The sequence below is a fragment of the Sinohyriopsis cumingii genome, chromosome 6 (genome assembly GCF_028554795.1).
Source record: "Sinohyriopsis cumingii isolate HCF-2022 chromosome 6, ASM2855479v2, whole genome shotgun sequence".
Taxonomy (NCBI): Eukaryota; Metazoa; Mollusca; class Bivalvia; order Unionida; family Unionidae; genus Sinohyriopsis; species Sinohyriopsis cumingii.
This window is the reverse complement of record NC_142966.1, coordinates 76,350,046-76,364,768: the sequence shown is the minus strand read 5'-3', so window position 1 is coordinate 76,364,768 and position 14,723 is coordinate 76,350,046. Positions and strand designations below refer to the sequence as shown.

Below are 14,723 nucleotides of genomic sequence, written 5' to 3'. Positions count from 1 at the left end.
AGTTTCTTAATTTCGTCATGAAAGTACTGTAATCCCAAGCATCAAGTCATTAGTACATGTTGTCACTGTAAAAAAGAAACGTGATAAGATATGTCAGGGCTTGTCTGGAATGTAAGCCAAACGTGAGAGTGATAATGTTGTACAATTTATCTTTTTGAAAAAAATATATTTTCCATCCAAGTGTGCAGATTATGTGATACATATCTCCTAATAGCTATACGTAAATATAAAATTAAAACTAGACGTTCTCTTTCAATATTCCATAAGTACTTCTTTAAAGCATCGTGGCACAAACTAAACTTATTCAACTATTGATGGATGTATACATTATGCACTAAGACACATTAAGGATGCACAACTCTAATATAGCCAACTTGTACTGATGACAGTTCAGAATGTCTTATGGGTAATTATTAAATAGAATAGCGGACACTAAGCATCCACACAAGTGGCTACTTAAAGACAAAATGTTTTTTTGACAACAAACTTGAATAAATTTGTTTATAAATCTGCGAGATAATAAACATCGGAAAGTAGACCTTTTGTGTATATGAATGTTTTAAATGGGTCTATGGTGTGATTGCTGTATTAAAATTCAACATAGAATGAAGTGTGCTTTAATGAAGAAGAACTGTACATCTCCCACGCCATATGCATCAAGCTTACCTCTTTTCTATTGTCTACATTAATGGATAGATGGCGTGTGTTGCTATACCGCACATATTTCCATTATTTCTGGCCATCTTAATGTAGCCATTTTCTCCCCAGCTGTCACCCCAACTGCAAAGAAAATAAACAAAATTCATAAATTTTTATCATGTGGCTAACTTGTAGAAGTCGTAACATTTCACAATAATGAAATCTATGACATTACAGAAAGAGATGCATCGTTAATAGCTAGACATCAAAAGGAAGTAAGTTTCAACTGTCCTATCTTAAAGATAATTTTTCAAAACATGTAAAAATGTGTTTTTACAATTAAGAAAGCTGCTTAGTGATCATAACCTTGAAGCTGAAACAAAGACGCTGATACATGAGATTCTATCAAACTGAAGCGTTAAGTGCACTATGGTTTACCTCAAGCAGCAATAATTAAATAAAGCAGAAATAAAATAAACCTTAATATATTGGATTGTGACGTTGACATCAAGATGAGATTTCACACATGCATTGTCACACATATTCTAGTGAAGCATGGCCCATTTATCTGAAACAACTGCTACTTTAGAAATCAGACAAGCAAACATGACTATTGGCATGTCACCTTGACCTTGAATATAGGGTGTCTAATGTGGTATATGACATACCTTATTGTCGGAAAATATTGTCACAATACCCACAATGTAGTATATATGAAACCTTCTAGTGACCATTGTAGTTCTTGTAATAATGCATAATTCCACCCAGAGTTGCAGGGAAAGTATGATAGAAAACAAAATATTCAGTTTTTAACTTTGACCTTGAAGATAGGACTTCAAATGGTTTTACATGAAACACGTTCCAGCAATGATGTATAGTACCAAGTTTCAACACTCGATCTCAAACATTTATAATGCTATAGAACAGAAATGAAAGTGTGACAGGGATTTGGACGGAAGTGTAGATACCATGTCTTATATTTTACTTCAAAACTGCAGGGAATAAAAACAAGTACAGTGATTGGACATTATCATTCTCTTTGTAATTCTCTCTTCATAAATATAATTTTATGACCCTTTGTTAAATACATAATCTCTGAATTCGATCACAAATTTACATTATTTGTCATAGTGACAGAGCATGATTTCATCGTGGTTCCAAATTGTGTATCATATCCAATGCCATCAGTTCTGAATCTGGTAAATTTGTAATTGAAATATATGTCAATTTTCATATCATAACCTCTTGACGTAGGCGGCTAACTTAGTCCGTATGCTAATTTGCTCAGTTTTAGTTAGCAGTGTGCCTTTGCTGGTACCAGCTTTGCAAAACTGATCGAATCACAACAACTTACAGTACAAGGCAGATTACTATAACTCTTCAACGGGAAAAGGAAAACGGTTTCTACAGATTTCAACTGATATGCGTGCTTATCCCAAGTTCTAGCATCAATTCTTCAATCTGGGCAGCATGCATAAAATGTATTAAATTTAATATACCCTATACAAACAATATAACAGTTGGAAGTAATATATAATGTGTATTATACATTCGTATTCCTCCTTTCCATGAACCTGTATAAATTATATACATCTTCACATAACCAAGCTCGTACAGATTACTCGTTCCCTGCAAGAGTCGAAGCTACAATTGTCCAAACATTTGGAATAGCTCCACAAGTACTCTCACGTGTTAAGGAGATATCAAATAATCAACAGTATGACATATAAATGAAAAAGCAAGTGACTTCAGTATACTCTCTACATCCTTGTTTGCTGAAGGTATAACTAAGGGTTAATCAGAATATTATTTTCATTTCTGAAGTCCAACATTATGAATGATTCAAAATGACCAAGACAAAATTTAACTTATCCTCATCAAATACAAGCTCCGTCCTCTTTTGGACCTATCAGAGTTTTTCACCAACTGACTGTTTAATGGCTTAGTTTCTTACATTGTGACTTTAATAAGTTATTTTTTATGTACGAGCCTTTAATAATACTGTTGAAGTACTGTTATCCTTGGTTGCACGTGGAACATTTTAATAAATATGTAACAAATCATTGGTTTCTCAGCATTGCATAAAATACAGAGTTAATTTGTATATACTGTGAAACTTTCCTAAACATGCCCCTCTTTAAACTGGTTCTGCAGGCTGGCCAGATGTCTTTTTTCCCAAGTGTGCTTCATAAACTTGTCACATCTTGTGCCAAAAAACATCATGGCAACCCCATTCCCATCCAACTCTCAATTACCGACTACACAACCTCATCCTGCACTTGTGACCAGACTAGATATTCTTAGAAGCACCGAATCAAACTTGTATACATTTACTTAGAATCCCATTTACGCTGAGGATATAAACTATCTGGAAAATGTACAAGTGTTAATAAATGCAAAACTGCTTTTGTGTTTTATTTCGAGATCGGTGAAGGAACTTGTTTTGATATATATGGTATAACGATACTCCTACATCATACGTATCGTTCTTTACGCTGGCTTGGAACAAAACATGTATGTAATTGCGCGTGTCACATGAAATGTTTCAGTGTATTAGAAACCTTAGATGGATATAATTTGTTATGTATCAAATATTTGGAGAATAGATACTACATCATATTGATACCTATTTTTTACAAGCCAATATTCTTGGCCATCCTCTGTGCCATATCCAACTACTAGAACACCATGGTCCAACTCTGTACTGCTGCATTCGACGTCATTATACACCCCTGAAATGCAAGATAAATAAATAATATCTACATTTCTTGAGCAGATATCATGAACTATTTGACGATTGATGTCAAAGATTGCATTATCACGATTGGCGAAGACAAGAGTAACAGTACAAAAATTTGTCTACTTCATGAGTGAAATACTTTTTAATATCCACTCCCCCAAAACGTAGATTATCCATAATAATATGTATACCTATAATGAGGCACAACCCCTCCAAAATCCTTGGTTTTCATCTCTCCATGCTATGCCATTGCCACCTGCATCTGCGTTATTTCATTTACAACAAGGGTGCTCAAAACGTTATCGTATATTTAGGACGGTGAAAATACCAAATAATGCTTCAGATTGTCAATTTTCGTCAAATTAATGACAATTGTAAAGCGAAAACGAGCAGAGTATTATTGTCGTTAACACGTTTCGTGCGCGAATTGGTATAGTGATCGTTGTTGGGGAGGGGTGCCGTACCAACGTCACATTGCGGTCACATCTGAGAAATTTCAGAGCTTAACAGCTTTAATCAAAAGAATTTGATAACTGAATTTTAATGCAATTTGGTTCTTTCTTTGTTCAGTTCTTCATGCAAACGTAAAGGTTTGTCCTTGGCAAGCTTTCGGTCTAGTTTTTAACAAACGTTGCAGCAAAATTTCGAGCGTCTTTTAATTTCGATTTGTAATCAATTATTATCACTGCCCAGCTTTTCCATCGTTTTATAACATCATTATAATCGTGTTGCGAGCTAGAATCGGTACAGAAACAATTTATTTTTAATGATGAACCAATCGTTTTTTTATACCAATTTATCCGTTTCGTCGAAGTTTGTGAGAGGCATACAAAACTGTCGGTGACATAGTATCAAATAGCGAACATTAATATAAGTTTAGACACTAATACTTGGCAGAATTTTATTTGAAATGTGCACGTGTGAAACAAAATATCGAATATCAACATATTAACTTCATTCACTGAATATGTGCACTATTCATGTAGAAAACTATTTTAAAAAGTTTCGTATAAAAAATCTACTTGTTTGGAGTTTGTTTTTTTCCTTCTCGTTGATTAAATAATTGTAAACGTGAGGGTCTATAGTCTTAGCATATTTTATGAAATATTTATATTGATGTAGAGAGAGAGAGAGAGAGAGATAGAGAGAAAGAAGAAAGGAGTTGAAGCAAAAAAAATGAAGGTAAATTGGCCTAAATATGAAGGTACATTTTTGAATCTCATACGTAAGATTTCCGACATTGGATAAAGAATGTAGTTCTGAAAGTGATATCGTCACTGTGGTAATAAAAGTGGCATCGTCGCTGTGGCCATATCATCCTTCTCCCACTGATATGTTTCAATATCTCATTATGCAATTGATATTAAAATATTTTTCTTATTTAAGACTAAAGGAATTGGATCAACCTCAAATTTTAGATTCACTGTCCATTTACTTCATCAATAATTTTATTGCTTCCTTTCCTTTGCTGGACGCCATTGTTGTGCTAAACTAATGCATACAATTTATAATCAAGATAATCTACAATAGAAAGAAAAACCAAATCACTTTGAACTACTTTTACTGGCCAAAAGTACTATTTTAAAAGAAGCCTATTGAAATCAAGTTTTATAATTGCATATTTAAGATCAGAGAAATTAAAATTTTGTCAATGAACTTTTGTCAGTAATAATGACAAATAAAATACAATTGGAACATGAGGAATAATAATTAATTTGCCATATAAATATACCATTGTATCTTTGTCATACCACCTCCATCTGATACTGGAGATGAGCCTATTGTTAAGAATCGGGCAGAACTCTTCTGAAAATAGGGACTAATACAATGAGAGTGCGGCATTTACATCTGCTGATGATGACCATCCTATGTATTAAAATTAATTTTCATTGCAATCAACCAAAAACTGCAAGGGCTTTTCAAACCTAAAAAGGACATCAATTATCAAAACAATAACAGTTGCACACAATTGTTAGGTATGTACATCTTAACATAATGAACATAATATGTAGAAGTTTCACAGCAATCAAGAAAGAGGGACAAAATATATACCTTCACAAATGAATATTAAGTCTTCAATATAAAATCAGATTTGCTTTTAACTGTTGAGTGTTGAAACCATTTCTGATATTATTAAGCAATAAGATCTTAACATCAGCCATTTTCGCAGCGACATTGAGATAGGAAATTAGCACTATTTTCATGTAGGACAAACTAGACGCCATTTGAAGACGTTTTCTGAAAACCCGCTCTTGATATGACCAATCATTCAGGATAATTAATGTCAAGATTTTCATTGTGTTCATTGATGGTAGCCAAATCTGAGGTTTGATCGGAATCATTTTCGTTCAGGACAAGCTTGATATCATAATTATTCTGGTGAAATCCTTGTAAAGATTTAACTTTTTGTTCAGGAGAAGTAAAATACAAGACATTTATAACGGCTTCCATGCCGGCCATATTTAATGTCAGATCAGCACCATTGCATTTAGAACCAAATAGACATCATAAAGGGTATTTACTAAAAGTCCATGGTAATATGACCATTCATTCAGAAGGGTAGTACCAACAATATTTTAACACTGCCATTGAATGTGTCAAGCTTCATGGCAATCCTCCAAATAATAGTGTTACTGAGTAGAAATAGTAAGCTTGTGCTAAAGGACTGAGGGACGACAAAAAACGGAGGACTGACGTCGGTCAGCGAACAAAATTCCATGAATTAGCTCTTCTGGTTAACGGCCAGTAGAGCGAAAAACAGCAAAGCAAGTTGAATCCACAAGAGTCTGTCTTACACTGCATTAAGCTACAGGTCACAAAAGAATTATAAATCTGACAAGCATTGAGGGGGCACAACGATTTGTCGATATGCGGATCTTGTCCGCTCGAGGTAATTATAACACCATTCAAAGTTTAAAGACTATCCCCTAGAATAAGGACTTGTGTTCACAAATTTCTGTTACAAACTACATTCAGCTCCAAGTTTTCCCTCTAATGTGGAATCAAAAATGTGAGTAGATTGTATTTACTAGAGTTTATCCTAGACTGCATTTATTTGTAAGTCATAAAGGACAATAACTCTGACACTCATTTATTCCAATATGCATGTTTAGCATAATAATCATATTATTTAGCAAATTTCATAGGTGTTCTTGCTTGATTGTGCGTAGACACAAGGTTCCCAATATACATCACGTTTTTAGAGGTGGTACCATACCACCTTTTTGATGAAAAATTCAAAAGGCTCATGTAAACATCTGCAACATATTTTAAAAGACACAAAATCGCAATCTAAATAAACTGCTATATATTGATATGTGCAACGACTGTTAATCAAGTGTTCTAAATCACCAAAATGTAAGATGTTTTCCAATAATCAAGATAACCTTTTATTATGACTGAGGTTGTAGGCGAGGAAATCATGAAGAATTATAGAACATCGACCTTCCCGATTAGATACTAAAGTTCTTTACATGACAATAAGTGATCGTCTGATCTAAGAAATTAGGGTTGATCTAGAAGACCTGGATTCAAAAATGCAAAAACGGACGGGGTCTTTCATTCTGCGTTGGATGGCAGCAATTCTAGTGATTGTTTGGGCAAATCAAGTGTAAATAATGCACCAGTAAATGAAAGATCTTGCGTATGTCCCATATATAAAGACTTGCTTTAATATTACTAAAAAGACCAACAAAATATCACTTTTGTTAAACAGTTTTGGAGCTTTTTCAAAAAGATAATACAGTCATATAGCTACTGTATTTGTTTTGGCTTTGTTTGGACTGGTTACAAGTCTAATGTAATATCAACTTAGATGCCACATCTGCATCGTATAGATTTTCTTATACTGAAAAGATTATTGGAAAATAATGAAATAAAATTAATGAAGAGAACCATTCACATAAGTTTACTGTAGCTATATAAGTGAACTCTTCATTAACAACGGCAATGTAATAATCATATACCAAGTTAATAATCACAAATTATTGACCACCTGTAACGTAATCGAGCTAACACCCTTTGAGACGGAATCGGTATTTAAGAAATAACACACGTATGCAAGTGACAATAAAAAGATGTATTATTCTCTCACACTAATGATGAAGTAACACGACATCAAAATAAATACAAAGGTACATAATATGGATCCAATGGAAAACTATGAAGAACAGATATGCTTATTTGAAATATTCAATAATTATAAAATTGTCTTAGATAACTAAACACTATAATGATATTCGTATAGTCAAACACTATAATGATATTCGTATAGTCAAACACTAATGATATTCGTATAGTCAAACACTAATGATATTCTTATAGTCAAACACTAATGATATTCTTATAGTCAAACACTAATATTCTTATAGTCAAACACTAATGATATTCTTATAGTCAAACACTAATGATATTTTTATAGTCAAACACTATAATGATATTTCTCTTAGTCAAACACTATGACCTTATAGTCAAACACTAATGATATTCTTATAGTCAAACACTATAATGATATTCTTATAGTCAAACACTATAATTATATTCTTATAGTCAAACACTATAATGATATTCTTATAGTCAAACACTATAATGATATTTCACTTAGTCAAACACTATGACCTTCTTATAGTCAAACACTAATGAAATACTTATAGTCAAACACTATAATGATATTTCTCTTAGTCAAACACTATGACCTTATAGTCAAACACTAATGATATTCTCATAGTCAAACACTATAATGATATTCTTATAGTCAAACACTATAATGATATTCTTATAGTCAAACACTATAATGATATTCTTATAGTCAAACACTTTAATGATATTCTTATAGTCAAACACTATAATGATATTCTTATAGTCAAACACTGTAATGATATTCTTATAGTCAAACACTAATGATATTTCACTTAGTCAAACACTACGACCTTCTTATAGTCAAACACTAATGAAATACTTATAGTCAAACACTATAATGATATTTCTCTTAGTCAAACACTATGACCTTATAGTCAAACACTATAATGATATTTCTCTTAGTCAAACACTACGACCTTCTTATAGTCAAACACTAATGAAATACTTATAGTCAAACACTATAATGATATTTCTCTTAGTCAAACACTACGACCTTCTTATAGTCAAACACTAATGAAATACTTATAGTCAAACACTATAATGAAATTCCGCTTACTCAAACATTATGACCTTCTTATAGTCAAACATTATAAAATGGAATTCTCTTATAGTCAAACACTATGGTGAAATTCCTCTTATATGTCCAATGTTTGCTTAACATTTCATATACCCTTTGACCCGCTCCCCGGCTCAGTCACTTCAGCCATCCAGACTTCTCATGCACATGTACGTTGGCACTTTCCTGGCGGTTTTGCATCATTATTGCTACGGTCTCTGGCTACACCTAGTTAGTCCGCACACATTTATCCACATCTAGATACTCATACCTAGTTATCCACAACTAGTAATCCGCACCTAGTTATCCACCCCTAGTTGGCTGAATATGAAAAGAAACAACTTTCCAAATAGTCTGCTTTGTGTGTATCTAGATTAAAATATCTGAGTATTTCAAATGGATTAATACTAACACACCTGAAATATTCCTTATGTACGACTATGACGTACGAATGGCATACAAAAAATAGAAATATGATATAATAATAATGTAATAAAAACATAATACGTCTTCAATATTAGTTATAATAATAACAACAAGATGACCTACCAGCAGGAGTATTGCATATATGTTCAAATCCCTGTTAATAATCCGAATCGTACCATCTCTCGCTACTAAATTATATAAGCCATACACTCTTGATGAATTAAACTACAAGTACGATAAAACAACGCAAACGTATAATACAACATTGAACGTGTTTTGCGAAACTGAACATTAACTAAAAAGAACGTTGATTAAAAATATAACTCACCTAACTCGTTGGCTCACACTAAGATATATTGGCGATCCCGCCCCGACAGCTAAATACATAAAGAACTTCCCTCTAATGGCTGTGTCAGTCAAGATTCCTAAGTAATATATATAGTCACACTCGTTAACATATATTACGCACGTGCCGCGCAAGCAATGAAGGCGTCACACGATGCAAAGGAAAAGTATACTTACCAAAAACTATGGCGCGCGAAACACGTCAAATGCTAGAATTTATGGTGGTCTACACAAGCCATATCAGGTATTTCGTAACACCACCCACCTCATCACATCCAAGTGATAAAAAACCCTAAACTTGATCAGGGGTGGTAGGTCTTCAGGACTGTTTATTTTGGAAAGCTAAAAGAAACACTACATACCACTCTTTCTACAAAGACAGGGATATAAAAGAGGTGAGAAACCCCCCCCCCCCCCAAAAAAAAAAAACTGAATGATGTTATAATTACCTCCTGAATAGGACTGGAATGAGCTTTGACTTGCATCAATAGTTACGGAAATCGGACCGATGGTAGCAACAGCTTGCTGCAGGGCTAATTCATTACCACTCACAATTTCCACACAGCCAATATCCTTTGTCATTACCTTGGAGGCATCATAATTACAAGTATCATCCTGTTTTCAATTATAAAAACATAATTGAAGCTAAAAATATAAATTTGGTCACTTTAAACCTTCACTGATATGGAGTGTTACATTTCATCAGTATCTATATTACTGGATATTTAGTAAACTAATTCCTCTGAGGGTCTAATATTCTACAGACCATTTTTTCCCCCAGTTTCATCGTTTGCACTGCTGCGATTTGAAACCATCTCTGATACTCTTGAGCAATAACAAACTTTCATAGCTGGATGTAAGACTGGCACTCTTTTCATTTAGGAGCAGTCAGACATCATTAGAAGTCTATTGGTGAACCACCATGCTGAATTTTATCGATTCAGGAGTAACAACATAGTGGCCCTATTGTATGTTAGACCAGGACCACTTTTATTTGCTACTAATCAGACATCAAAGAAGTCTCTTTGTGACAAATCCATGTCAAGACATCTTTTTGTTTAGGAGTACCAAAATTAAGATTTTCAGAATGGCTGCCAAATTCAGCAATCCTGTACATTCTTGTGCAATTCTAAACATTTTTAAGTCAGGAGAAAATTCTCAGTTGGATATGAATTAGTCTTTGTTTTCTTAATATATGAAAATATTGCTTGTTTAACTTTGTGTACAAAACATTAGTGATGGTCGGGTGGGGAAAGTTTGCCGGGAACTGGCTCTATGAAACAGGTAATAAACTGTTTGACTAGGTCTGTTTTAACTGGGTTGGCTTTCTCCACTTCTGCTGTGTCAGGTTTTCTAATCAACCTCGCTCACCATCGCTTTTCTCAACCATCAAACAACTGGTTTTCCTTGCTTGTAAACATTTTCTTTTTATTACCTACAGGTGGCGGAACCCAATCCGGCTAGACCAAAGGTTTGTCTTAAAACCCTGTCAGGACGGCTAATTCCGGATAGTGTAAAATTCAGCCTAGTCTGATGACAGGGGCCGGGAATCTATCCATCCCTAGTACAAATATAGATCGAAAGGAAAACGGCGGAAATACTGGTGATTTCGGCATTTGCTGTTTTTTCTCAAAACTGTCAGTACACTTTGTCTCATTGATGTAATGACTCCTTTTAGCGTTTGTAATGTTACTCGTGTGTGTGTGTGTGCGCGTGTGTGTGTGTGTGAGAGTGTACGAGAGAGAGAGAGAGAGGGAGAGAGGGAGAGAGAAACTCTTAATATCTTCCTTAACACGAAAACATATATTGACATAAGTATAATGTTTATTCCAGGAACGAGAGGTTTTCCTCTTTAAGAATAAATTCATCTGTAAAATCTCTTCTTTAAAATATTAAAAACTTTTAATTTATTTATCCATACATTTATAAGGTGAGCCTTTTACATTCGTAACTCCTGACATGATTAAATTAAGTTTGAACATGATGCCAGCAACTCATATAATTTTAATATGTATAGCCACTGTCTCTAACTCTCAGAAACATTTCTAATTCCGCTTTCAATTTCAGTGTTACTAATGACGAATGTATGCAGGACTCAGTACACTTCGTTTAATTGGGCGTTTATACAGATAACTTTATCAACCCAAAACACCAAATCTGCTCATGTGCTTATGTAAAGAATGTATCTCCATGAACAGAATAGATCCATATCTGGTCATTTACTTATCAAGAACATGCATGAGACCATTAACATGGTAGATCCAGACATCTTGATTTACTTCCGAATAATATGCATCTCATAATTAACGAGGTAAGTCCATATCAGTTCATGTGCTAATGTAGAACGTGGATACCACTATGAACCAGGTATACTCAGAGCTGATTTCCACGGTTAAGTGTAAGATACACTGAGTGATATATTGAACGGGGATAATCCAGTTCTACTGTAGAATAGGTCAGTGGCTCATCAGGGTCAATGTTGCACACACTATTAATAGTATCCAGAATAAAATAAACACTATGCGCCATGTCTGCTCATTTACGTATGTTCAGCATGTTTCTCCACCATCGACGTGTTACAGCCAGTTCTACAGTCTGCTGTGTACAGTAATAGTTGCTCAGTATCACTGTTCTACACTCTATTCACATTTCAAATGGAGTGTTGGACCCTGATCCTCGTATCACGACTGTGTTTTTCTTAGCCTGTAGACCAAATAGTTTTCAAAATAAGAACTTGCTAGACCAGCTGCTACGAAATGTTTGTAAAGATGAGACCCCGTTGTAAAGCAATCATTTTCATTAATGGACCAGTATTGCTATAATAAACTTTTTTCTTTTTTCTGTCCCTTTGCTTTTAAAGGTTTATGTACACCATCGATATGCCATTTTTACATACTCGCATGTATTTCTAGGTTGCTGATATTCCATTTTTTCCTTCCTCACCTGTATTAGTTTAATGTGAGTCACTCACGTTCTGGTATACTTTCGGAAATCATCAAAATAAATTGTTAAATTTCTCTTTTTAGTCCTATTCTCTATATTTGTAAACGAACTCTCCTTATAGAGGAAAGAGTAATTGAATTATTGATTGATTGTTCACATGGGGGTGGGGCGTGTAATACTAAAAATCCCACAGTGAGGGCCATTCCATCTAAATGTACATTCGTTACCCAACGAAGGCACGTGAATCAATGTCTCATCAAAACATGCACTGTGACATACTCTCCCTGGATACAGCTTTAAAATGAAACCGTATTACAATGCGGCATGATCACAGAGAAACATTTGTTGAGTTGCTTAAGGAAGGCAAAACAACAAAAATTTACGTTTATACCTCTGCAGTGTATGGGTAATCCAACTCGGTCTCTATACCATATTGCTTGACGTACTCAAATGCCTGTTCCATCGAACCGCCTTCACACCCGTTGTTTCCGAAGGATATGGAGCAATCAACCAGCTGCTGTTCACTAAAACTGAGCAGATTACGTGTGTTACGGAAGTACTGACCCTCCAGAGATCCTGTCTGAGAGAGAGAACAAAAATATAATTTTTAATCTTTGTTACATATCATAACAACATTCATTAAGCAAGAAGTAATTCTCAAACGAAATAATACTTTACTGGACTAAACGAATTTCCAGGATTTCGAGATAAGAGCATTTCTCTCTTTAACTATTGTCAGCTGAAACAATCTCAGATAATCTTCAGCGAAAACAAATTTTTCAAGTTCAGCTGCTGTCATGGATATATTGGGTGTTAGATTGTCATTATTTTCTTTGAGGTCTCTCGGTGCAACCCGGAATTTAATATGACTGTCTATTTCTTTCCAAGGCCAGGCTAGTTAAAATACTCGTATTTTGTGAACTGAGGTCTTCAATGATCGTACTTGATCAAGTGAAATTTACTGATTTAATAACTGTATATAAACAAGCGGCCCGTGTTTGTGGAGTAATGTTTTAGTTTTCAGCCTTAAACGGTCTTTGACGGTCCCTCCGAATATTCTTCGTTACCCTACGATGACATCTAAAGGCACGTACATAGTCATGCAGTTCGGTTTCTCTGGAAGAGTCATTCGAGGAGAGGAAGTGCAAATTCATTTGCTGGTGACACGTTTTTTCAAACAAAATCAGGCTATGTAATTAGAACAGCTGAGCCATCGGAACTGAACAGCAGTTGTTTGGATACAGAGTGTGTGGGTAGCTCACTTACCCTGCATGATAAAACTAGCGCTACCATTAAGCAAGTCTTGTACTATAACTGTTTCAGCAAGGTGTGCTGAGAAGCCATATCAACTGTCTTGGCGATCCGGCCCATCGAATTGCAGACAAGCATGGTCACTTCCGGTGTTTTCACACAGAAGAAAAATCGCCAAAGACGCGAGATCAAGTAGGAATGAAGTTGACACAAAGTAGCGTTAAACACTTGTCTGTCCACTTTATAATATAGTGAGAAAGACATATTGATGGCATAACTATCATTGTCTAGACTTGGTAAATCTGGATAATACAAATCAGTATGTGATTTGTAACGGTTGGGTGACAATATTGCGGTTAATTGAGTCACCCCAAAAAAATAATAGGATCTTACTTTACCGGGATCGCGAGTTTTATCTGTGAGACACCTGGTAATTTTTGCAATGTTGGAAGACTGTGGTAAGATTCTGAATCATGGACTGACGATTGACGTTATAGGTTATTGATTGTTAGTGGAAATATGTTTTGTAGGCCCCTTCAAGCTAAAATGTATCCGTTACGTGGTCGGTTCTTAAACGTCCTGGCATGTAGGTCGTAACCCATCGTCGACGTGGCAATTGTACTAATCCTGTACACTCGGAGTCCAGTGGTACATCATTCCATTAGCTAACGAAGACGACGTATCATCAGCGTACGTGGTTAATTTCCCTGTTGGATATGCAATCTTCACAAATCGTACCATGTTCATTTCCGAACTTAGAGGCAATGTGGAATGATGGTCCGGCGAGGCTGGTTTTGATAGGTAACACAGCTGCAAATGTAATATCGATTCGCTGTATGAAACAGGAATGTTACTTTCGGCTGGGTAGGAGGACGACTAAGCAGTCAGCTGGCGTAAGATGCCGTCGCAGCTGGTGCATTCGAGACATGGTTGGCAGGCCGGTTCGTATGTCCTAGTTGACAGAAGCATGAGCGCAGAAACTGTATACAGATTGTCTGGACGGCTAGACCGGTTGTCAGCCAGCTGAAACGGCGTATGGTGCACAATAAATAACTTGCGGGCTGGTCCGTCTGGCGAACTTTACTGCAATCCCGCACGTCTGGCTTCCATAATTCCAAAAACCATGCCGAAACGGGAAAAAGGACTTAAAACTATTGAGATGGTAATTTTCGTCAAATTCATTCG

At 35.2% G+C, this 14,723-nt stretch overlaps 1 protein-coding gene across 2 annotated transcripts in view; it reads right to left on the bottom strand.

Annotated features, from left to right (window-relative positions):
- The window catches only part of LOC149797249 (procathepsin L-like), a 133,101-nt gene that overhangs the window by 2,426 nt on the left and 115,952 nt on the right, over positions 1-14,723 (bottom strand). The window contains exon 9 of one of the 2 annotated variants that reach the window (XM_089961948.1): positions 667-780. The exons of the other annotated variant lie outside the window; for it this stretch is intronic. Within the exon in view, the coding sequence (XP_089818074.1) occupies positions 681-780 (100 nt within the window). The 3' untranslated portion in view covers positions 667-680. The remainder of the gene's footprint in view (positions 1-666; positions 781-14,723) is intronic. 2 annotated transcript variants of the gene reach the window in all.